This window comes from Mustela putorius, unplaced genomic scaffold, assembly GCF_011764305.1.
Source record: "Mustela putorius furo isolate JIRA1106 unplaced genomic scaffold, ASM1176430v1.1 tig00003988_pilon_pilon_pilon, whole genome shotgun sequence".
In the NCBI taxonomy this organism is placed as follows: Eukaryota; Metazoa; Chordata; class Mammalia; order Carnivora; family Mustelidae; genus Mustela; species Mustela putorius.
The window spans coordinates 1927091-1949792 of NW_025422127.1; the positions used below are offsets into that span (position 1 = coordinate 1927091).

The 22702-nt window shown below is 47.0% G+C and overlaps 2 protein-coding genes across 5 annotated transcripts; one reads left to right on the forward strand and one right to left on the reverse strand.

Moving 5' to 3' along the window:
• Nucleotides 1-4908: 4908 nt before the first annotated feature.
• SPRYD4 (SPRY domain containing 4) lies at nucleotides 4909-5997 on the forward strand. Its single transcript, XM_004773141.3, has 2 exons — nucleotides 4909-5080; nucleotides 5392-5997. Exons 1-2 carry the CDS (start codon nucleotides 4996-4998, stop codon nucleotides 5928-5930), a joined length of 624 nt encoding a protein of 207 aa, XP_004773198.1. The 5' UTR covers nucleotides 4909-4995; the 3' UTR covers nucleotides 5931-5997.
• A 952-nt stretch (nucleotides 5998-6949) lies between these two features.
• On the reverse strand, nucleotides 6950-20163 carry GLS2 (glutaminase 2). 4 transcript variants are annotated; one of them, XM_045071851.1, is made up of 19 exons: nucleotides 19738-19878; nucleotides 19351-19380; nucleotides 15425-15524; nucleotides 14861-14982; nucleotides 14101-14230; nucleotides 13493-13572; nucleotides 13244-13407; nucleotides 12970-13028; nucleotides 11649-11681; nucleotides 11305-11363; nucleotides 10728-10794; nucleotides 10525-10575; nucleotides 10125-10301; nucleotides 9299-9430; nucleotides 9093-9185; nucleotides 8864-8925; nucleotides 8288-8364; nucleotides 7781-7844; nucleotides 6950-7628 (listed from the first exon to the last, which is right to left on the reverse strand). In XM_045071851.1, exons 2-19 carry the CDS (start codon nucleotides 19356-19358, stop codon nucleotides 7472-7474), a joined length of 1635 nt encoding a protein of 544 aa, XP_044927786.1. In that variant the 5' UTR covers nucleotides 19359-19380; nucleotides 19738-19878; the 3' UTR covers nucleotides 6950-7471. The 4 variants fall into 4 exon arrangements, with proteins under 4 accessions (XP_044927786.1, XP_012901589.1, XP_004773196.1 ...); XM_013046135.2 differs by lacking the exon at nucleotides 19351-19380 and adding an exon at nucleotides 19492-19588 and having other exon boundaries at nucleotides 19738-19848; XM_004773139.3 differs by lacking the exon at nucleotides 19351-19380 and having other exon boundaries at nucleotides 19738-20163.
• Nucleotides 20164-22702: the final 2539 nt, after the last annotated feature.

A 22702-nucleotide genomic window follows, 5' to 3' on the forward strand; every position in this document is an offset into this window, starting at 1 on the left:
TCAAATGAGATATACCCAGGCAATAAACATGTGTTAAGTTAGCTGCCTTCAAATGTAAATGAAGTGATTCATGAATTAATCAGATATACACATAATTTATGGTTATCAAGTCTTGAACATCCTCTGTGGCAATTACAATGTAGGGTGAATTGAATTGAGATGTGGTCCTGAGGGGCTGGGTGAGCATCTGTCTCTGCATCCCCCACATGGAATCTCTATCCTAACCCATATTCAGAATGTCACATCAGCATGTAACCCAGCTCCATTGTGTGAACAGTTTCATAGGACAAAGGCCCCAGCATAGCACAAGCCAGCCTAGCAGCCCCTTTGGCTAGCTCCTGAGGGCCCCCCTTCTGTCTTTTTCTCTGGTTATGCTTTGCTGACTGCTGACTCCTGGCAAAGTCCAGAACAATCACCAACATCTGAGTGCCTCATCCCTCTCGTGTCTATAGCTAAGAGCTCCAATTAGCATGTGGGTCAGATGAGGACCCCCACATGTTAAAAATGGCCTAATCTATGAAATAAGGTGAAAACAGACTGACACATCCTGTTCTTGCCTCCTTCTTCCCTTTTCTTCCTAGGGAGTCATATATAACTCCATGCCAGACAAATCAATGCTCATTATGGTTAGAACCTGTTTTAAGTACTTACTTAACAGTATATGTGTTATCTAAGATACTGGTTTTCACTAGCATTGCACCATCGGTTTATACCCTTCTTATTCTAGTTGACAGCCTCTCCTTAGATGACTTCATCTATTCCACTCTCCCTCAAAATTTATATCCACATATTTACAGAACATTTTCACGTGGGTGTCCTGTAGACACCTCAAATACAGCCTGCCTGAAACAGAATGAGGGATGTCTGGGTGGCTCAGTTGGCTGGGCATCTGCCTTCAGCTCAGGTCATGATCTCGGGGTCTTGGTATGGAGCCCCACATTGGGCTCCCTGCTCATCAGGAAGTCTGCTTTTCCCTCTCCCTCTGGCTCTCCCCACCCACCCCTCATTCTGTCACGAATAAATAAACAAAATATTTTTTTCTTTAAAGATTTTGTTTATTTGACAGAGAGAGAGAGAAAGAGAGAGAGATATGGAATAAAAGCAGGGGAAGTGGTAGAGGGAGATGCAGGCTTCCCAGAGAGCAGGGAGCCCCATGCTCTGGGATCATGACCTGAGCTGAAGGCAGACACTTAATGACTGAGCCCCAATAAATAAAATCTTTCTTAAAAGCCCACGAAAAAACAGAAAGAACTATCTTCCCCCATTCAAACATGATTTTCCTTTTGTATTCTCCCATTAAATCAGAAACCTATGAATCAGCTTTGACTCCTTCCCCTATCCTCTCACTCCCACCTAACCAGTCACCAAAACTCGACCCATTCTACCTCTTACATGGCTTAACCAACACCATCTCTCACCTGAGGATTCTAGTGGCTTTAGACCCCATTGACTGTTTCTTTTTTTTTTCCCCAATATTTTATTATTTGACAGAGAGAGAGAGATAAAGAGAGAACATGAGAGGGGAGAAGGTCAGAGGGAGAAGCAGACTCCCCATGGAGCTGGGAGCCCAATGCACTAATTGATTCCGGGACTACCAGGATCATGACCTGAGGTGAAGCAGTTGCTTAACCAACTGAGCAGTTAATGGGTGCCCCCATTTGACCCTGTTTCTGGTCTCATTCCCTCAATTCATTCTCCATGTTGCTGCCAGTTTTATCTTTATAAAAGTGCCTGCAGGGGTGCCTGGGTGGCTCAGTTGGTTAAGCACCTGACTTTAGCTCAGGTCATGATCTTGTGGAGTCTGTTTTTCCCTCTTCCTTTGCCCTTCCCCCTACTCATGCGTGTGCATGCTCTCTCTCAAATAAAATCTTTTTTTTTTTAATTTAAAGATTTTATTTATTTATTTGACAGAGAGAGATTACATGTAGGCAGAGAGAGAGAGGAGGAAGCAGGCTCCCTGCTGAGCAGAGAGCCCGATGCGGGACTCGATCCCAGAACTCTGGGATCATGACCTGAGCCGGAGGCAGCGGCTCAACCCACTGAGCCACCCAGGTGCCCCTCAAATAAAATCTTTAATAGAAGTACTTGTAGGGGCGCCTGGGTGGCTCAGTGGGTTAGCCTGCTGCCTTCGGCTCAGGTCATGATCTCAGGGTCCTGGGATCGAGTCCCGCATCGGGCTCTCTCCTCAGCAGGGAGCCTGCATCCCTCTCTCTCTCTCTCCCTCTCTCTGCCTGCCTCTCTGTCTACTTGTAATCTCTGTCAAATAAATAAATAAAATCTTAAAAAAAAAAAAAGTACTTGTAATTTGTCATCTCCCTGTGGCCCTTCAACTGTTCCTGAATGCCTGAAAGACATTCTTACTGTGAATATGTGACTCTTCATAATTCAGCTTTAACTGAATTTAACATAATTCAGCATATCTCCCCACGATGAGGCCCTGACAATTTTGTGCTTCTTGTCACTCCTCAAAACTTCATTCTATTTCATTACCCAGTGCTTTAGCAGAAGCTGTTCCCTATACCTTGAATGTCTTTTTTTTTTTTTTAAGATTTTATTTATTTATTTAGCAGAGACACACAGCGAGAGAGGGAACACAAACAGGGGGAGAGGCAGGCAGAGAGAGAAGCAGGCCTCCCACCAAGCAGGGAGCCCCATGTGGAGCTTGATCCCAGGACCCCAGGATTATGACCCGGGCTGAAGGTAGACACTTAATGACTGAGCCACCCAGGCACCCCTACCTTAAATCTCTTTTCCCCTTTTTTCTATCAAGTGAAACTCTATCACTTCTTAATGATTATGCATGGAAATGTTAAGAATTAATTACTTGTGGGGCGACTGGGTGGCTCAGTGGTTAAGCGGCTGCCTTCGGCTCAGGCTGTGATCTCAGGGTCCTGGGATTGAGCCCTGAATTGGGCTCCAGCCCGCTCAGCAGGAAGCCTACTTCTCCCTCTCCTACTCACCCTGTTTGTGTTCCCTCTCTTGCTGTGACTCTCTCTGTCAAAAAAATAAATAAAATCTTTTTTAAAAGGGAATTAATTATTGTATATTAGCAACGAGGTAGGTAAATCATCTGAACACTGAAGGTGAGTTTATCGGGTGGATGGTCAGTGTGCAAAAGTGAAATAACAAAAGAGATGACAAGCAAGAAGCTATTTCCTGAACAGGAATAAAGTAATAGAGGTGTGTCTAACTGACAGTGTGAGGAATATGCAGTGATTGCTTTAGCTCTCGCATCTAGGATGGAACCTAAGGAGAAAAACTATAGAAACAGAACCCAGGAACTTTTCTCTCATTACTACCAAGATGCAAAGTATTGACAGAGCAGGACTTTTCTGAAGGAAATCTGTCCGCCATGCCTTTGCTCCTAGAATTAAGGGGAATAGAAACATCTCTTCTCACACATTAGGCAGGATGTAAAGGCTGGACCAGGCTGACCCCTGGCGGAGAATGAGCCAGCCACTGCACTCCAAGAATGTGGGTACAAAACTTTCTCCCTTCATCCTCATTCATGTATTAATTCAAAAACAACAGTACACTTACTCTGTGTTAAAGGTAATACTGAGGCCCTAGGGCACAGAGAACAAAGGATTTAATTCCCATTCCTAAGAATTCTTAAGAACCCATTTTAATCCCTATTTCCAAGAACTTAACAGGTAGAGCGCCTGGGTGGCTCAGTAGGTTAAGCATCTGCTTTCAGCAGGGGTCATGATCCCTGAGTTCTGATCCTGGATCAGGCTCCTTGCTTCTCTCTTTTCCTCTGACTGCCTGTCCCCTGCTTGTGCACTGTGTGTCAAATAAAAACAACAACAAACGAAAACACAACCACCCTAACAGGCAAGGGGCACCTACCTGGGTGGCTCAATGGTTAAGGGTCTGCCTTCCACTCAGGTCATAAAGGCAAGGTTCTGGGATTGAGCCCTGCATAGGGCTCCCTGCTCAGTAGGGAGTTGGCTTTTCCCTGCCTCTGCCTACTCCCCCAACATGCTCTCTCTACTCTCTATTTCTCTCAAATAAATAAATAAAATCTTAAAACAAAACAAAACACCAAATACATGCGTTATCTAGCTGCCTCTTTAAATGTTCCCTCTTAATGGGGAGAATGGGGAGTCCAGTTAGAAGGCCAGTGCAGTAATCCAGGGGAGAAATAATTTGATTGGGGTTCAAGGACAATCAGATATGTGAGATGAGGGAGACAAAGAAGTCAAGGACTTCCAGGTTTCTAGCCTGGGAAGCTGGTTGGTTATGGGTTGTACTTCACAGAAGTCAGGGAACCTAGGTAGAGGAGGAAGCTTGTTTAGGAAGACAAAAAGTAAGTTTTAGACATGTTAAATTGAGGTGACTAGCTAACTGGGGGCAGGGGGAGTGGGGGTCAGGAACATCCAGGTAGAAATATCTAATAGGTTGTTGAATATACAAATCTGCCAATGAGGAACGAAATATACAGTAGAAATTGAGTCCTTCTCCAACAACCCTTAAAATACAAAACCAACATTTACAGTACTTACATATTATTATTTATTAAAATAACCTGCCACTTCACCTAGGAATCGCTTTTTGTCAGGTTGTATTCTAGGTTATTCTCTCAATTTAATTTTTACCAAGGTCTAAAGGGTTATTATTTTTGTTTTACAAATGAAAACACTAAGGTTCGGAGAAGTTAAGTGATTTGCCCAAAGTCACATAGCGGAGCCGTGTTCGAATCCGATTATTGCTTAATTCTAAAATCTACTTTTGATCTCTTACTACTCCATCTTTTTAAAGGTCCTACTTGGTAAAAACGTGAGCAGCAAGCCCCTCAGCAAAAAACTAAACAAACTGTACCTACCAGGTCCTGACCTGAGCAGAATTCACTAAAATGGCTCCCCTACCGGGCGCTGGCTCTTTTACGTCATCATACTGCGCTGCGGCCACTCGCGCACCACGTCGGAAAGGAGCTGGCAGGCAGATGGCGAGGTCCCAGGCCAGGGGGCGTGCCCTAGTCATCCCTGGCGCAAGATGGCGCTGCCTTTTGCACGTTCGTTTTGCTCATGCCGCTGGGGAGCCAAACGGTTGGGGGGTGCCGCCGCCGAAGCCCGCAGAGGTAAGATTATTTCCTTTTACTCTCTTTTATCTCCAAAATGGTTACCGTTATTCCCGGGAGCTCCTTTGGTTCATTTCCCCTCCCCATCTGCGTTGGTCTTGGAGTCCAAACAGGGGGCACAATTTTTTTTTTTTTTTCTATCCCGAGGGGTCCGAAGGTCCATATTAAAGTGCCCCACTTTTGCCCGCGTGACATTCTCTTTCCCATGTACTCATGAACTCATGACTGCCTTTCAGATCGTAATGTGTATGTATCCCTAGTTGTGGGGTTCTAACTGCCGTCGTCATCCAGTCTCTCTGCTCTGCTCACAGGCTTCAGCTTCAAACTGGACGAAAGAACGGCCCACAGCAGTCTAGCGCTCTTCAGAGGTGATACAGGTGTCAAATATGGCATAGTGGGATTGGAGCCCACCAAGTTGGCCCTGAATGTGGAGCGCTTCCGGGAGTGGGCTGTGGTGCTGGCAGACACAGCGGTCACCAGTGGCAGGCACTACTGGGAGGTGACAGTGAAGCGCTCCCACCAGTTCCGGATAGGAGTGGCAGATGTGGACATGTCCCGGCATAGTTGCATCGGTGTTGACGATCGTTCCTGGGTGTTCACCTATGCCCAGCGCAAGTGGCACACCATGTTGGCCAACGAAAAAGCCCCTGTTGAAGGCATCGGGCAGCCAGAGAAGGTGGGGCTGCTGCTGGAGTATGAGGCCCAGAAGCTGAGCCTGGTGGATGTGAGCAGGGTTGCTGTGGTTCACACGCTTCAGACAGATTTCCGAGGTCCAGTGGTACCTGCCTTTGCCCTTTGGGATGGAGAGCTGCTGACCCAGTCAGGGCTTGAGGTGCCTGAAGGCCTCTAGTATGTCCATTGCTGGAGTCCCTAATCATGCTCTCAATCATTCTCTGAAAGTATCTGAAACCTTTTAATTTTGCCACCGCACAGTGTCTCATTTTGGAAATGCAGTGTTGGGTTCTCTGTGCAATATCTTAGTCTTCTTCCTCTCCCATACCCTGTGAAAACTGGGCATACAGCCACCCTTCCCCATCCCCAAATTACTGCTGATTTCCCAAGCTATCATGTGTGTACTTGGCCTGACTGGCTTCCTTTAGCTCCTCTGCTTCCTTGTACCCAGAGCTTTCTCAGACTGCATTCAGTCCTGGGGTGTTAGCTTTGAACTTTGAATTTATTCATCACTGTGATACCTCTGCCTCCTTTTGCCCCATATAATACCCCCCCCCACCTTGGGGCACTACAGGATCTCCCCAGAGTAAATCCTTTCTACCTCTGGCTGGAGGAGTGGTGCAGTCAGTGACTTGGACCTTTCTTTCTATAGCACATAAGAGTCTGGGCTCTGGATCCCTCAGGAAGTGCTTCACTGTGTCTGAATGAAATAGGGCCCTCCTTCCCCAGTACCTCAGTGCCAGACTCTCAGCCCCACACAGCTGCAGCTGTCACCACCCAGAGTCCGTCTGCCTTAATCTGCACACCTCTGACATTTGGTCAATCTCTTAGAATCACTGGGCTAGTTACAACAGTGACCAAAGGAGATAAGATACTTTTGCCACAGTTGGAACTTCCAGAGGGAGGAGGGAGGCCTGAAGTCTTGCACAACCCATTTTGGGGCCTGCTTAGTCCCAAACCCTCATGTATTGCCACCTCTCCCTCCCCGCCCCCCCCCACAACCTGACCTCTGGCAGGTGAATACAGTTAACCTACAGTAATATTTAGGGTTGAGGAAAACGTGGTGGGGTGAGTATATATGTGAAATAGGTATTCTCAGGCTCTGACCTTGCAGTTCCTTCTTATCCTCCTTTCTGATGGTGATGCGGCTGGATACCCCAAAGGGAGAGGGATAAGAACTGGGTTTAACAACAATAATAATTTGTGTAATTAAAGTTTATTTGAGCACAAAATACTTTCTCTGTCTATAAAATTAGCAGTAGCAGCAGTACTTTCAAGCCAAGGAGGGCAGACCTGTCCAGACTGTTAAAACCTGGTACATGGCTGTCCTACTTCCTCTTTGGACATATACCTGTGCATGGTGGCTAGGGCCCCTTTTCCAGAGTATCTCTGTCTCTCTCATGATGGTTTCTTTAGGGGAGGGAGAGGGGACTTGGGCGAAGACCTGGGATGATTCTGAGTGGGCCAAACCATTAGGCTGTACCTTGAAGAAGCTCATCGTCTCCATGGATTGCTGTACTGCATGTGTCCACCAAGGCACTTCTCTAGACTCTGTCTGTCAAGGGAATGGGGTATTTTCACTCTCACAGAAAGCGGTGGCCTAAGTCTTGGTCCCCACTGAAGCAGTGTGGCTGTCCATAGCATGTTTGGTGGTTATGGATTGAGTGTGTGGCCAGCTCGTGCTTTTCTTCAAGCAGGGACCATGTGCATGTCCCAGGCTCACACCATGCTCTCTAAGTTCTCTTTGGACAGGGCTTCTGCCGCTGCCTCGGCCTGAGTCTCCGATGGTGTGTAGGAGTCCTGATAATCCTGAAGCAGCTTCACCACCTCTAGGTGGTTGAACTGCACAGCATCATCCAGGGGAATGTTGCCCCACCTAAAAGGAACCAAGATCGGGATCAGGGAAAGAAGACAGTGACAGTGCTCTGGTCACACTACATGACTGGGGTGGCTGGAGGGCACAGGGAGAGAAGCTGTGCCCAGACTCCACCCCCGCCCCTGCCACCTCCAATTTTAGCTTACTCTTACCTGTCCTTGACAAAAGGATTCACTTTGCAAGCTTCAATCAGGAACTTAACAACTTCAATATGTCCTAGGAATATGAGCAGAAGGAAAATGAGATGGTATAGATAGATCCTCAATCTTTTGGCGTTAGCCACATTAGACTTTGGCAGCTGAAGTCTGAACCAAGAGGGGTGGGGGAAAGGCCTCTTCCCATTGTGCTCCCTGTGGCAGCCAATAATAGTTGGCCTGAAGACTGCAGGGCATCTGGACAAAACTAGTTGCTGCCCCTGTAACCTTATGGGCATAGACAATAGGGAGTACTCTTCATAGAAAAGAAATGGTCTTGGGGTGCTTAGCAGGCTCAGTCGGTAGAGCATATGACTTTTAATCTCAGGATTGTGAGTTTGAGCCCCACACTGGGAGTAGAGTTTACTTTAAAAAAAAAAAAAAAGGTATAAAATATTTTTTAAAGAGAGAAAAAAAAAAGAGGATCTTAAGCTCTGGTTCCCCTTTTATTTAACCTTCAGATACCTTCAGCTGCAGCAACATGCAGGGCTGTGCGGGAGTCATAGTCTTTCTGTTCCATGTCCATGGCTGACAAGGCAAACCTGAGAGTAGTGGAAAGCAGCTGGAGTTACCCAAATTAGTCTAGAATCACTAGTGTCTTTTCTGAAGTGGGGTTCCGACTAGATGGGTTCCAGAAAAAATAAAACAGGCTCACTAAGATCTGTAGACCCTACATAATCATGTTCCATACCCAGATGAGACTGTTACTCCCAAATCAGACAGGGGTGTGATGCTTCCAGAAACATCACTGCCTACCCTTGGAAGGTGCCCAGCACATGTTTGTTGATGTTGGTGATCTACTTGAGGCAGGGTGCTTACTTCCCTCCTAGGACTCTGCTCTTAGCACCCAGATTAATCATAACATGGCTGCCATTATTTAAATTCGTATCACATGGCAGTCACTGTACTTAAAACAATCTCATTTAAATGCAGTCTGTATCCATTCTATCTGGCTCTAAAGCTGAAGCCTTTAACTATTTTGCGGTGTTGACTCCTAATGAGATCTCTGATCAGGAATATTTTACTGTGTTTATTTGGTACCTTCGAAGGGCTGAGACATCTCCACTATAGGCAGCAAATAACAGGTTCACCACAGTCTTGTTCTGGAAAACAAATTCCCACCTGAGATTAACTGCGACTTTGGGCTCACCCATGCTCAGCTCTGTCCTGTGACCCTTCTCCAAAGATGCTTAGCCAAGGGTATTGCTAAACCACTAATGGAATGTTCTATTCTGAAATAGTCTTACAAGCCACCTGGGGTTTTCCTTACCCGAACTTCTTCCCCTTCACGCCGTGGGTCTAACTTTCGAGCACAGTGCCTCAGGTTGTCGTAGTTGTGGAAATTGAACAGAGACACCAGCTTCTAGAATTGTAAGCCAAAGAGATCGATTATTTACTCCCTGCACTCACTAGGAGCTCAAAATTTTTTCATTTACTCATTCAAAATCATTAAGATCTTCAGGCAAAATAACTCACCTGGCAGAAGCTGATGCCCCTATGGCTGTTCCCTAGCTTGTCCAAGGGAGGTGACAGACACATCATTCCCATGACATTGGGCACCACTAGGAGGATGGCTCCTGATACAGCTGACTTGGCCGGCAGGCCCACCTTGGAGATAAAATTGAGACTGAGGATAAGCTAGTGGTGCCTTCAAGTCTGGATTAATAAATTCGTCTATTCCAAATGACTGCACAGGCAAGGTCATGTCCACCTCAACCTCTTGGCTTGTTAATTAGCTTCTTACTCCTTACTCCTTACTTACTCCTTACTCCTCCCCTGTTCTATCTCCTTTAAACTCGTGGCTTCAGTAAGAAAATACTTGTTGAGTGTCTATGCTGTACCTGATGCTGCCCTAGAACTAGGATAGTCTCTTGACTTCATGCTGGTGGTAGGAGATGGACGATCAAGAGACAAAAAGAATCACAGCTTATGAGATAACACAGGAGGAAAGAAGCAGAGTGCTGCAATAGAGAAAGCAGTCGGAGGGGGGCCTACTGGAGACAGGATGGTCAGCAGAGCCTCTCTGAGGAAGGGACCTCTACACCGAGGCCTAGAGGAGAAGTGCCAGGTACATGGAGGGTGGCAGAAGTGGGGTTCAGAAGCCACAACATCATGTATTAATGTGTTTGAGGAACTCGGTGTGTTTGACAGACTTGCCTAAGGACTCTCAGCCCAACTGCCAGACTAGGAGTTACGAAGGAGAGGCAGGAACAAGCTTCCAGCCTCTACCTTCAGAGACTCCATGGCCTTACTTCTTGGCTCCAGACCGGTAGCAAACGATGGCAGGGCTGGAAGCACTCACATGGAAGGCAAACTGGCCTGAGAAGTCATACATGCCGCAGGAGTGCATGAGGCTGAGGGTGTTGCGCACTGCTTCAGCACTCAGGACGCTCTCTCCTGTGATGGGGCAGATCCCGCCATTGGCCAAGGTGGCTGCCATGACACTGCCTGACTCACAGGTCACTTCCACTGAGCACAGCTGTAGAGACAAGGCAGAGGGGTGGGTGCAATGTGGACCATGAACACCATGTTCTTGGGCACAGAGCCACGTTCTTGGCCTCCTGATCTTTCAGAAAGTTCCCCTGGTGTTTCTGAAGGACACCAAAACCACTGGAGAGGACGCATCCCTCATGTGGGTCAGAGCAAGGATGGCGGACTGTCCTATTCCTTTGGCCCTGAGCTGAACAGCAGTGTGTGCTCACCTGGAAATAGAGGTCGAGGGCTGCCATCATGTCCACCCCCTTAGGAAAGCACTGTAAGGAAGAAGAAGGGAGAACATTTCTTTTCAGGCCATCAGCAAACCCTGTCACACTGCCAGGATCTCAATCGAAGTCCCCAAACCCATGTGCCCTTCCACCAGCTGCAGAATTCGCAGGGACTTTCTCTACCAGCCTCTCCCAGTTACCTTCTTTTCCTTTAGATAATAGCCGATGGCATAATTCCGATCGCCTGTTTCCTTCTCTGACTGGAATCTGAAGCAAACACCCAATTTAGTACTTGATGGTTGAGGGGTGAGTTTTAGGAGAAGGGGAAAAAATACCTTCCCTGAGAGAGACAGAACTAGATCACACGTGTCAAACTAAATCAGCCCCCAAATAAATCCTCACGGAAATCATGGAGAAAACTACTGACCCTGAGCAACCACTGGACATAGCTTTACTGTTAAGTGTGAAAAAGAAACTCCCAACCCCCAAATTGTCTAGTCATCTAGTTTGGAGAAACTGATGAGGAGGTTTCTGGCTTGGAGAGGCTTGGCAAGAAGGGCTTGGGAATAAACCCTCACACTGCCTCTCTAAATACTAAAGAGAAATGGAAGAAATTATTTTACAAGATAAACCAATATCAATGAATTGGCTCAGAGGAAGCTGGGTAGCCAAAATTCTCCTGGATTTCTTCCTCTTAAGATTCTATCATCCCCCTTCTCTATGGCAAGTGCACATATCCCACAATGTATTCGGCCAATCCCACAAACGGGGCCTTACGTGGCATTGCTGAAACCCATGTATTCGTTCCCAGCCATTTTGTTCAGATACTGCAGCACCTGAAAGAGGAAAGGGGGCATGAAAGGCATCACATGGGTGAGGACCCCTACTGAACACATACTAGCCTGATGAAGCCTTCTGAATTTCTAAGTCATTATCCCAGCAGAGACTCAGGAGTCTTTCCCCTCTGAGGCCATAGATTCCCACGCCTCTGGAAATAAGGCTTCTAGTAGTATGGGCTAGTGCACTATCAGAGTGGAGTCAGAGCTGAGCACTGGGGTAGGTGGAGGGGACAACATGCTATGGAGAAAAGCAGCCAGGAGCTGAGTAGCAAGGGAACTTACAAAATCAAACTTCTCTGCTTTGTTACAGTCCATCTGCAGAGAGAGGGAGAGAGAGAGAGAGATCGAGATCGAGAGATCAATCAGCATTCCAAGCCTAGGATGACAGGGGAGTGTCAGGAGGACTTAGTGGAGTTTAATTGCCACTGGGAATATTTTACATTTTACAATGATGATTTTTTTTTATGACTGATATATATATGGAGGGGTATGCCTACATATCTAGTGATCTTAAAAACCAAACCATTTAGATTTTATTATCAAGTAATGAGTACAGATAACTTCAGCCCATCCATGAGTCTCACCCATCTGAGTCTCACTTCCAATTCCATTCTCAATCCCAGGCCTCATCCCTGCCTCTCACTTCCATTGTCCTGAGTCCAGTCCTGTCCCCAAGTCCCACTCCAATTCTGATCCCCATCCCCATCCCTTACAGCCCAGGCTGGCGCCGTACTTTAAGATATCCCTGACTCCCATTGCTATCTCCAATGGGATTAACAGGAATGGGATAAGAGGTGTGTTGCACAGAATATTGTTATATAGATTATATTGATAACCAAAATAAAGCTGAAGATCTTAGCTAAGAGTCAGGTCCAATAAGGCCTACTTCAATGGGAATAGGATGAGGCAGGTGCGGGTTATAGGGCTGCAGGCAGAGGTAACCCAGGGCAAGGGAGAGCTTGAGCCTGGTCTCCCACCCCACCCCCACCACACCCTGTTGCTTCCTACACATGTCAACTATAGTGTCAACACCATAGGGACACTGACACCTGAGTCCCTGGGGGGAGGGTTCCTAACACCACCTTCCTCAGGAGGGGCTGTGATTGGCTCTGGAATGTTGCTGCCCACGCTGTTCTCAGGTTCTTGCTCAAGCCCTGGGAGACCTACAGCTGACAGGCCAGCCTGATGCCCTTGCTCAAGGCCAACTCACAGTTTCAGGTGACGTGAATAGCTGCCCTGGCCTGGCCATTCACCCTTCTTTTTGTGTCCCTCACCCAGAAGTGGCCAATCAGTGCCCAGTAGTGCTGTCCTCCCCCTGTATCTGGCATGTGGCCCTTGGTCCTAGGCAGGGGTCAAGACCTGCTCACTTCTCTAAGGGCCAGGAAGCTCTGGGCTCCAGACTCATGGGTGAGGGCAGAGGTATAGTTCCTTTTACTAACATCTTCAATATATGTGGTCGTTGCTGTGCCCTCACTGCCACCTGGAGACCCTCAAAGGAATCAAAGACCCAGTAATCCCCCTGAAGAGCTGGGCAGATATGAGGAATATAGAAACAAGGGGATTTAGAGAACAGTACCTTCCAGAAGGCTAGGATGGCACTGACCTTGATCAGGGAGCTCACGACAATGGCACCAGCATTGACCATGGGGTTATGGGGGATTCCTGGGGAAATACAAACCACCCAGTCTTATTAGCCACTGTGCAAAGCCTCCTTTACAGCCTGCCCACTCTGCAGGCTAGACAAATCTTTCTTTGCTGGGGAGGATAAAATGGCAGAACTGACCAGGAAGGTCAGGGAAACAAATAGGGCTGCAGGGGTAGGTGGGAATAAGAAGGGGGACACCTATGAGTCTGACCTGAGCTCTGGTGGCACTCACCTTCCTCATTGAGAGAGAGCTTGTTGTAGCGTAGGCCACTGGGCTCCTTGCCCACAAACTTGTGCACGTAGTCAGTGCCGAGGGTGCTGATGGAAATGGCATAGGTGAGGGGCTTCACACAGGACTGCAGGCAGAAGGGAATCTTTGTGTGGCCCACGGAGTGCCTACAGCAGACAGGTGCCGTGAAAAGGATCAGCCTATGTTCTGCACCTGTGCCCTGCCTCCCCATCCTCTCACCAGGCATCTCACCGCTGACCATCCACAGTGCACAGGGAGACACCCCACAGGTCCGGGTTAGACTTGGCCAGCTGGGGAATATAGGCTGCCACCTGGGCGTGAGTGGGGAGAGAAAACAGAATGGGGATATGGATGTAGAGAGGGGAACAGAGCTGAGGTTCAGGGTCAGGAAACTCTTTTAGATAAAAGTGAGAATTCTGTCTTCTGCAGGGCAACAGGATTCCCTCCTGTTGTTCCCAGGGACACCCAAGTCTTAAGTCTAAGAAGGCTTTATCTTTCTGTAGCCTTATCCCGATAGAGATGGCAGTAAAGCCTACAGAAGGTAAAAAGTAGAGAATTTTGGGGTCAGCTTCCCTTTTTGGGTCTTGGGCTTAATTACCCTACAGGTCTCCTTCAAAGTTCTATTGAATCCTTCATGCCAGTTGTCCCCTTTGGAACTTTGGCTTCCCTCCTCTGCTCTAGAAATCACATGTATAGAAATACATAAAACCCTTGTCCCCATTTTTAGAGATTCTGCTTCTCATCTCTCAATCATGGATTCCCAGCCCCCAGAAATTTCCAAGAAGCAAGGCATATCTGGCCCAGAACCCTTGTCCCGCCCTTAGTCCCCTGGCCCTCACTTTGCCTCCAGTGAGCTCTTTGGCATCTTCAAAGATGCGATCCACATGGCTCGTGAACTCCTCAAAATCAGGAATGACAAACTTCCTTCGGAATGCCTGGGTCAGGAGCACAATGTTGCTGCTCACACACCTGGATCCCAGACACGATGGGGTTAGGGGGCTGGAGAGATGCAGCTGCGACTCACTCCAGAGCCAGGGAAGTCAGGAATAAGGAGAGTGTGAGTGGTCATTAGGTTTGGGACCAACAGCTGTTATATGACCTTTGGCACATTACTTTATCTTTCTGGGTCTCAAGTTTCTTTTGCCCCTAAAATGAGGGGTGGCAATGAGGTGGAAAGATAGCCCAAGACACAGTGTCTTAGGATATGAGGAAAAAAAAATAAGTACTCAAATAATATGTACAGTGGGTCACCTTAATATTTTTAAAAATTCCTAAATCATATAAGTATATTTACATATATTCCTATATGTACATAAATGCATAGGACATTATCTATAAGATACCCACTAATCTGTCAACAATGCTTCCTTCCAGGAAAAGGGACTGGGGTTGGGGAGACAGGGAAGGGAGAACATGTATTTCTATGTTGTTTGCACTTTTAATAATGAGTATGTGAACATTCATATGTTACTTGTATAATAAATAAGTAATACATTGAGGAGTTGGACTTGATCCAGTCCCCAGGAGCCCTCCCTGCTGTCATAGTCTATGTCCACAGAACAGTTCTGAGAATGGTGCCCTTGACTGTGGGGCCCTCACTTTTGGAAGAGATCTCGGTCCAAGAGGCCACCACTGCTGGACTCTCGAACCATGCGACGCATCTGGCTCATGCAGTCCCGGAGCCGGGGATCTGATGTCTGCAGTCCAGTGGCCTTCAGTGCCTTTAGGGGAAAGAATAAGCCTGGTAAGGTCAACTACAAGGACAGTAATGCAATCCTAACCTTCTTTCCCAATGGATAACAATTAGCTCAACCCCAACTACTACAACAAGTGGACCAAATGGGTTTGCAGACTAAGAAAGAAGGAAAGGTGCAGGGTTGAAGGCTGATAAGAGTTTCCTGCCCTTTTTCATCAAGGCAGCTGGTTTCTGAACCCCTTGGGTCAAAGTTTCAAACTAAGAATATGGATTGAGTCCGAGGGTTTAATCTTTCCAGCCTGGAGCAGAGATGGGATTGCCTTATGAGCCTTGATATCTACTGCCATCTCCTACTTTTCACCCTCATGAGGCAATGTGTTAGCTGCCCTACACTTCCTGTCCTCCTTTTCCTGCTTTGCAGAGATCCTGCGGGCTCAGCATTCTGAGAAGATAAGAGAGGAACTTACGGTAGTGAACTTGTGGATAGGGATTCGTTCCTGTCCTTCAGCAATAGTGTAGAAGAGCAGATCACCCAGGCGGGATAGCATGCCACTCTCTGATGAGTCACTGTTCGGGGGCAGAGATAGGAAAGGAGGAGAGGAACATGAGAACTCTCTGCTTATCCTCCTCGAACATGGCCTTATAAATAGGTAGGTGTCCTAGGGACACCAAAGTGGTTCAGTCGGTTAAGCGTCTGCCTTCCTTCAGCTCAGGTCATGATCATAGGGTCCTGGGATTGGGGGAGGGGGGGGTCCCTGCTCAGCGGGGAGCCTGCTTCTTCCTCTGCCCCTCCCCCTTGTGCTCACTCTCTCACTTGCTCTGTCTGAAATAAAATCTTTAAAATAAATAAATACATAAACAAACAAACAAACAAATAGGTAAGTGTCCTCACTCTACCTCACTCAACCCTCCTGCCTGAATCATTTGATCTCTCCCTATACTTCCAGCTTTCACATCTTTCCTGGGAGGTCTTAAATCTTACTCTCTAGCTTTCTTTTGTTTCTAACTTTCAGACCTTTATTTCTAGCTGCCTTCTAGACACTTCCATTTCTAGATGTCCTATAGGCACTGCCAACTCAAAATGTCCAAACTTGATGTTATCTCACCTCCCTCCCTCTGCTCCTCTTCCTGTGCTCCCCATTTGGGTTAATAGTGGTATCACACACCCTGGTGCCAAGCTGGAAACTTGAAATCATTTGGAGAGTTCCCATACCTTACATCCACGTTCAGTTGGTACCCCACATTATGGTGACCACCATAATGTCTCTCAAATCCACCCTCTTTTCTTCTCCTATGCCAGCATGGTATAGTAGAAAGAACCGAATTTGCCCCTTAGAAGCTGTGTGACCTTAATAGGGTTAGTAAGTCAGATTATTTAATCTTGCTGAACCTCCTTCCTCATCTGTAAAATAAGGGTAACAATGTCTACTTCACATGGGTGAAGTAGGCTTAATTAACATACCATTTTGCGAAAAAGTCTTTCACAAAGTAAATGCTCAGTAAACCATGTCTCTTTATTAGCAGTCCACATTGTCTATTCCCTAACTGTTACTACACTCCCTTGACTTCCAACCCATCTTCCACCATGTGCCAGTTCTTTCTAAAACTCAAATATCAGAGTGCCTGGGTGGCTCAGAGGGTTAAAGCCTCTGCTTTCAGCTCGGGTCGTGATCCCAGGGTCCTGCGATTGAGCCCCTCATCGGGCTCTCTGCTCAGCAGGGAGCCTGTTTCCCTTCCTCTCTCTCTGCCTGCTTCTCTGCCTACTTGTGAACTCTGTCAAATAAATAAATAAAATCTTTAAAAAAAAAAACAACTCAAATATAATTTCTCTACTCAAAAACCTTTGATAGTTCCCCAGTGTCTACAAAATAAGTTCTTATTTCTTGGTTTGGCACTCAAGGCTCTTTAAAACCTGCCAACAGGGGCACCTGGGTGGCTCATTTGGGTAAGCATCGGACTCTTGGTTTTGGCTCAGGTCGTGATCTCATGAGTTATGAGCCCTGAGTTGGGCTCCGTGCTTGGTGGGGAATTTTCCAGAAGAGTCTCTCCCTCTGCCTCTCCACCACATGCACACACTCTCTCTCAAATAAATAACTCTTAAAAACAAACAAACAAACAAAAACAAACCAGGCCTGCCAACCTTCCTTTCCTATTCTCCACCATGCCCTGACACTCCAGTTATGCCAGATAATAGGTAGGTGTCCAAATGGGCCAGGCATTGTCAGCGTTCCTGGCCTTTGCTTATGCTGCAACTTCTGTATGAAATGACCTTTTTCTCCTTCACTTGGGACAGTCCTGCTCATCCTTCAAGGTCCAGACAAATATACTAATTCCGTAAAGACTTCCTCAAACCTCCCAATATTGTTTATACTGCTGGTATGACACAACCCACCATCTTATTGACAGAAGGATCTCCCTTGCTCCACTGTTAGGTCTTTGTGATTTTTTTTTTTTAAGACACTACATTCATTATTTTTCTAAATTAAAAGTGCATTGCAAAATCTAAACAGATGATATTTTGGATTATAGATTAAATTCAGAAAAGATGTAAAAATTTCCCTTTTTTTAAAAGATTTTATTTTTAAATACCCTCTGCACTCAATGTGGCGCTCAAACTCGTGATATGGAGATCAAGAGTTGCATGCTCCACTGACTGAGCCAGCCAGGTGCCCCAAGATGTAAAAATTTCTTTTTCTTTTTTTTTAAGATATAAAGATTTCTAATTCCAATTCTCCCAATTTTTTTTAAGGCTTTATTTTCCACACCCCCACCCATTTTGCCCATTCTCCCACCCCTCTCTCTCCACTGGGTGGCTCAGTGAGTTAAAGCCTCTGCCTTCAACTCAGATCATGATCCCAGGGTCCTGGGATCGGGCCCCATATCGGGCTTTCTGCTCAGTGGGGAGCCTTCTCCTCCCCGCCTCTTTCTGCCTGCCTCTCTGCCTACTTGTGATCTATGTCAAATAAATAAAATCTTAAAAAAAAAATAAAATAAAATAAAAAAAGCTCTCCCTCTTTAAAAAAAAAAAAAGCTGTTCGTAAATGAAAAAGATAGGTTACCAAAAATATGAATACTATGATCCTATTTGTGTTAAATTTTATATATACATATATAAGGTATATATGGATATATAGTGGGTTACCTCTATTATTGGGGTCCTTTATTTTCTTGATACTCTATCTTGTTTTTCTTTTATAACAAAAAATAAGAAAGCTAAATATTAAAAAACAAACAAGAACCCGAATAACAGGGCATTTTCTCTTTTCTCCTTTCCTTTCCCCCTCAAACACAAGAACCCCTCCCCATCATGGTATCACACTCCCAGAGCCCATGCCCTCCCAGTCCTTTCAACTCAGTTCTGCCCAAGAGAACACCAGATCAAGGCCCTTACCACGAATTCCCTGGGAGCACAGAGAGTCAGAGGCAAGAGGATCAAGGTTCCCCAGAACATGTCTATCACCTGATTCCACTGGACAAGGAAGAGTGTGTGGAAGGAATCAGGGATACCCCTCGCTCCCCATCTCGCAGAAGGTTTTAAGGTGAGGGAGGTTAAGGCATTGCGCTATCCCACCATTTCTCCCATGGTGATTACTTGGGAAAAGTTGGAATAGAGAGTGGAATGAAAGAGAGAGGGCTAATTTTTGAAAGTTCAATGTTCCACATTTCCTTGAGAAGAGGCACGTATAGCCTAAAAATTAATAAGTAAATCATACCTTACTGGTCTGTTACCTGTCAGGACAGAGGCTCCAGTGGTGGTGAGACAGTCAGTGCTGTGTCTGTCTGGCTACTTTAATTATGATGTACATGTCTTTCTGAATGTCATCAGTACATGTCAATGACAGGGAGATGGTCCATTTTTTGTTCCTGCTATAACAGAGCAAGAGCTACTTGGGCAGTGTCTATGTTGGCTTCTGGAAAGGACAAAATTTCCTTCTCAGCTCTGTCTGCATTTCGGAGAAAAGAGGCTCAGCCACCAAGTGTTCCTGGGTGGTGGAGAGAGGTGCAGCCTTTGGGGCAGAATAATAGCCCAAGGGAAGCAAACCTTTTATTATTATGATTTCTTTGTAAGAGAACCTTTTAAATTGGGGAGCCTGAGCTGCACAAACAACGGCTCTGACTGGGTCTGATTTGAGAAATCTGCATCTTGCGATTTTTTCCCTATTACGACTTTCCTCATTCAACAGCCAATTGGAAACTACCCTTATTCTACAGATTTGAGGGCCCTGACAACGCACACATCCAACACATAAGCAAACGACACACGCACATACCTGCGCACTAATAATACACGCGCATCACACATTACACGCCGAGGACATGCCGAACACAGACACACCATATAGCTGGACAGACCCAAGTACACCAAGACACGAGACGGGAGGCTGTTCCATACCCACTCATCCCCTAAAATACATCCGTGGACCTAGGAAGAGAGAGGGAGGGTGAGGATGCGCGGTGCGCACACGGCCCTGCACTCAGACACGTGCACCAAGCAACACTCCGCGCCCATCTGCGTTCCCAGTTAAGTACGCACCTTGGACAGGCACCATCCCGAGGACCGACCTGCCCAAACGCCCTCCCGGGCGGACGGCGTGTTACCGCCCGAGCGCGGCGGACCCAAAGCCCCAAATCTAAAGGAAAAGGCATCGCAGGCTAGTGAGCGAGGAGAAGAGAGGGGAGATGATATGCGCTCTCGGGGTAAAGGGACTCGGGAACTGGCGACAACGTCAGTGGGAGTAGCGAGCGAGCCTGTCCCCTGCCCCTGTCCCGCAAGCCTTACTGATCCTGGCGCTGCGGCTGGTGGCTGTGCGGCGTCTCCCTGCCCAGCGCCGCGGCCTCACTGAGGTGGTGCCGGACGCCCCCGCCAAGGAGAGGGCTCCGGCTCAGGTGACCCCAGCCTCCCAGCCAGCAGTGACTGCCGGCCCCGCTCAGCGCATTCTGCAGAGCCCTCATAGAGCGCATCCCCCCAGCGCGTCTCTCGCTCTGCCGGAGCGCCCGAGGAGTCTGAGCGCTGGTTGGAGGGAGGGCGGGAGGAATCGCGAACGCCGCAAGGTGGGGGGAGCTGGGTGTTGCAGTGCGGAGCCTAGGATGTGGAGAGGAGGGGTGGGGAGGGGCCCAGTGGGTGGGGTCCCGGAGCAGGGGGAGGGGCCGGTCCCTAAGTGTCTCGGACCATTGCGAAATGCACTCACGCGCCCCTATACAGGGGATGGGCGAGCAGTGGATAGGAGAGAAAATGGGGGTGGAGGGGCGTTTAGTGGGTGGTTAAGAAAGGGCGGTGCCCGAAGGTGGGATGGACAACGTCCAGATCCAATCATCGTGGAAGCAAAGACCTTGGGGGCGGAGAAAAGAGGAGGCTACCCAATGAGAGCAAGGCGGTGGGCCGTCCGCGAAAGCTCCGTGAATTCCTTCGTCCCCGTGCACCTTGCGGCGGCCTTGCGTGCGGACGTTGAGGGCGGGAAAGCCGAGGGTTGGGGCTTTGCGAAGCCAGGCGAGCTCCCGGAGGACGCGGCGGCGTTAGAACGATGGCGCTCTCGGAGAGAGCGGGGAGGAGTACCTGTCTACACTTGGATAAGAATGAGCCCTTTTCAAGAGGCCGCTTAGTGACCTTCAGCATTCGAAGGCCAGACCCGACCACAGTAACCCGCTGCGTCGAGCGGCATGGAGGTCAAATGAACGCCTCGTCTCCGGCACGCGGCATTGGTGAGTGAGGATTCTGATGGCCTGGCCGCAAAATAGCCCGACCAGAAACAGCCCCGGGCACTTCAGGGAGGGCCTGAGCTGGATGAAAAGGTCATCCTGATGGTTACTAGGTTGCCTGGGTTCTCATTTCAACTCTGACAGTCATTTGGCGCCTGTTTAGGACTTGCATGTTCTTGACTGGGCCCTTAACACATTTTATAAACCTTTACGTGCTCCCAAGATTTTAGGTATTTTTTTTTTAAAGATTTTATTTATTTATTTGACAGAGAGATCACAAGTAGGCAGAGAGAGAGGAGGAAGCAGGCTCCCTGCTGAGCAGAGAGCCCGATGCGGGACTCGATCCCAGGACCCTGAGATCATGACCTGAGCCGAAGGCAGTGGCTTAACCCACTGAGCCACCCAGGCGCCCGATTTTAGGTATTTTAATTGCTTGCCCCTGTATTCCTTACAGAAAAGAGGTGATCTAGAAAAAGAAATTTGGAAAACTAAGGAAATTTATCATTTGCAACTAGAAAAACATTCATCTGTGGTTTCGCAGTGCTTAACACAGCATCTGTGTGTAATAGAAACTCTGTAAATATTAGCTACCATCTAGTGCTTATGGTGGATTTTATATGGTCTATCACTCCCACTTACCAGAGACTTCAGAATAGTTACAGTTAGTCCCATTTAGAAGATGAGGAAACTAAGACTCAGAACTAGGACTTATTTGAACAAGGTAACCCAGTTGTAATTTAATATCAGAGATATCATTGTAATTTAGTATCAGTCAGGAATCAGACTCAGGTAAGTCTCTGACTACAAGGCTTTCTTTGTCATGAAGCTCTTCCCAAAATTAACCCATTGAATTGGATTATCCCAGGAAATGATCCTATCCCTAAAGGAAGGGTTTTATGTGAGAAACATTATGGTAAGGTACTGGGAGTTGTCTAGAGGCTGTATCACAAACCCTTTTCTTAAAAAAAAAAAAAATTTTTTAAGGGACCCCTGGGTGGCTGAGGTGGTTAAGTAACTGCCTTTGGCTGGGGTCATGCTCCTGGGGTCCTGGTATCAAGCCCCATGTCGGGCTCTTTGCTCAGCAGGGAGCCAGCTTCTCCCTGGCCATCTACCTGCTGCTCTGCCTGTTTGTGCTCTCTCTGTCAAATAAATAAATAAAATTTTTAAAAATTTGTAATTTCTCCATTTAACGTGGGGCTCGAATTTACAACCCTGAGATCAAGGTTGCACACTACCTTCACTTTTTATTTAGGGATTAAAATGAGCATCAAGGGCATTTGGGAGAATAAATATCAAAACCATTTTCTGGTGTGTTTTGTAGAAAGGCAGTTCTCCTTTGCTTTGGTTAGGGATGGAGGGTTTTTTTTGGGTTTGAAACCAGATAGAGTGACCTTTCTTTTGTTTGTTTTTCCCTCTGGCGGTCATACCATATCTGCCCTATCTTCTATTGGGACTCTCTCTAACTCAGGAACTCTAACTTGCTCTCAGCTGCTTCCTGCTTGGCTTTGCCCATGACTTTAAGAATGTTCTGGTAGGGGCACCTGGGTGGCTCAGTTGGTTAAACGTCTGCCTTCTGCTCAGGTCATGATCCCAGGGTCCTGGGATGGAGCAGGAGTTCCGGCTTCTTGCTCAGCAGTATGTCTGTTTCTCCCTCTCCCTTTTCCCTCCAACACTTGCTTGTGCTCCCACTCCCTCAATAAATAATTTTTTTTTTTAAAAGAGAGTTCTGGTAGTATAAACTCAAGCCAGCATTAGTTTTTCCAAATATAATAAAGCTAATCTTATCCTTTTCTCACAGGAATGTAATTTCTCTGAAGCGTTTTAAGCTATCAAGAAAGCGATACCATATGTTAGTATTTCTGAACATTACCTAGAAGTTATTTGCTTCCTTTTATTTCCTCCCCCTGCTTTTATGAATTAGCCTTAATTATAGTCAGTAATGAGGTCCTCAATCTTCTTCCCAGTTCTCTCTGACTAGAGGAACATGTTGAGCAGTGAAGTAAATCTACCTGTAGAAGGGGAGGTTCTTAGCATAGAGAACTAGCTTC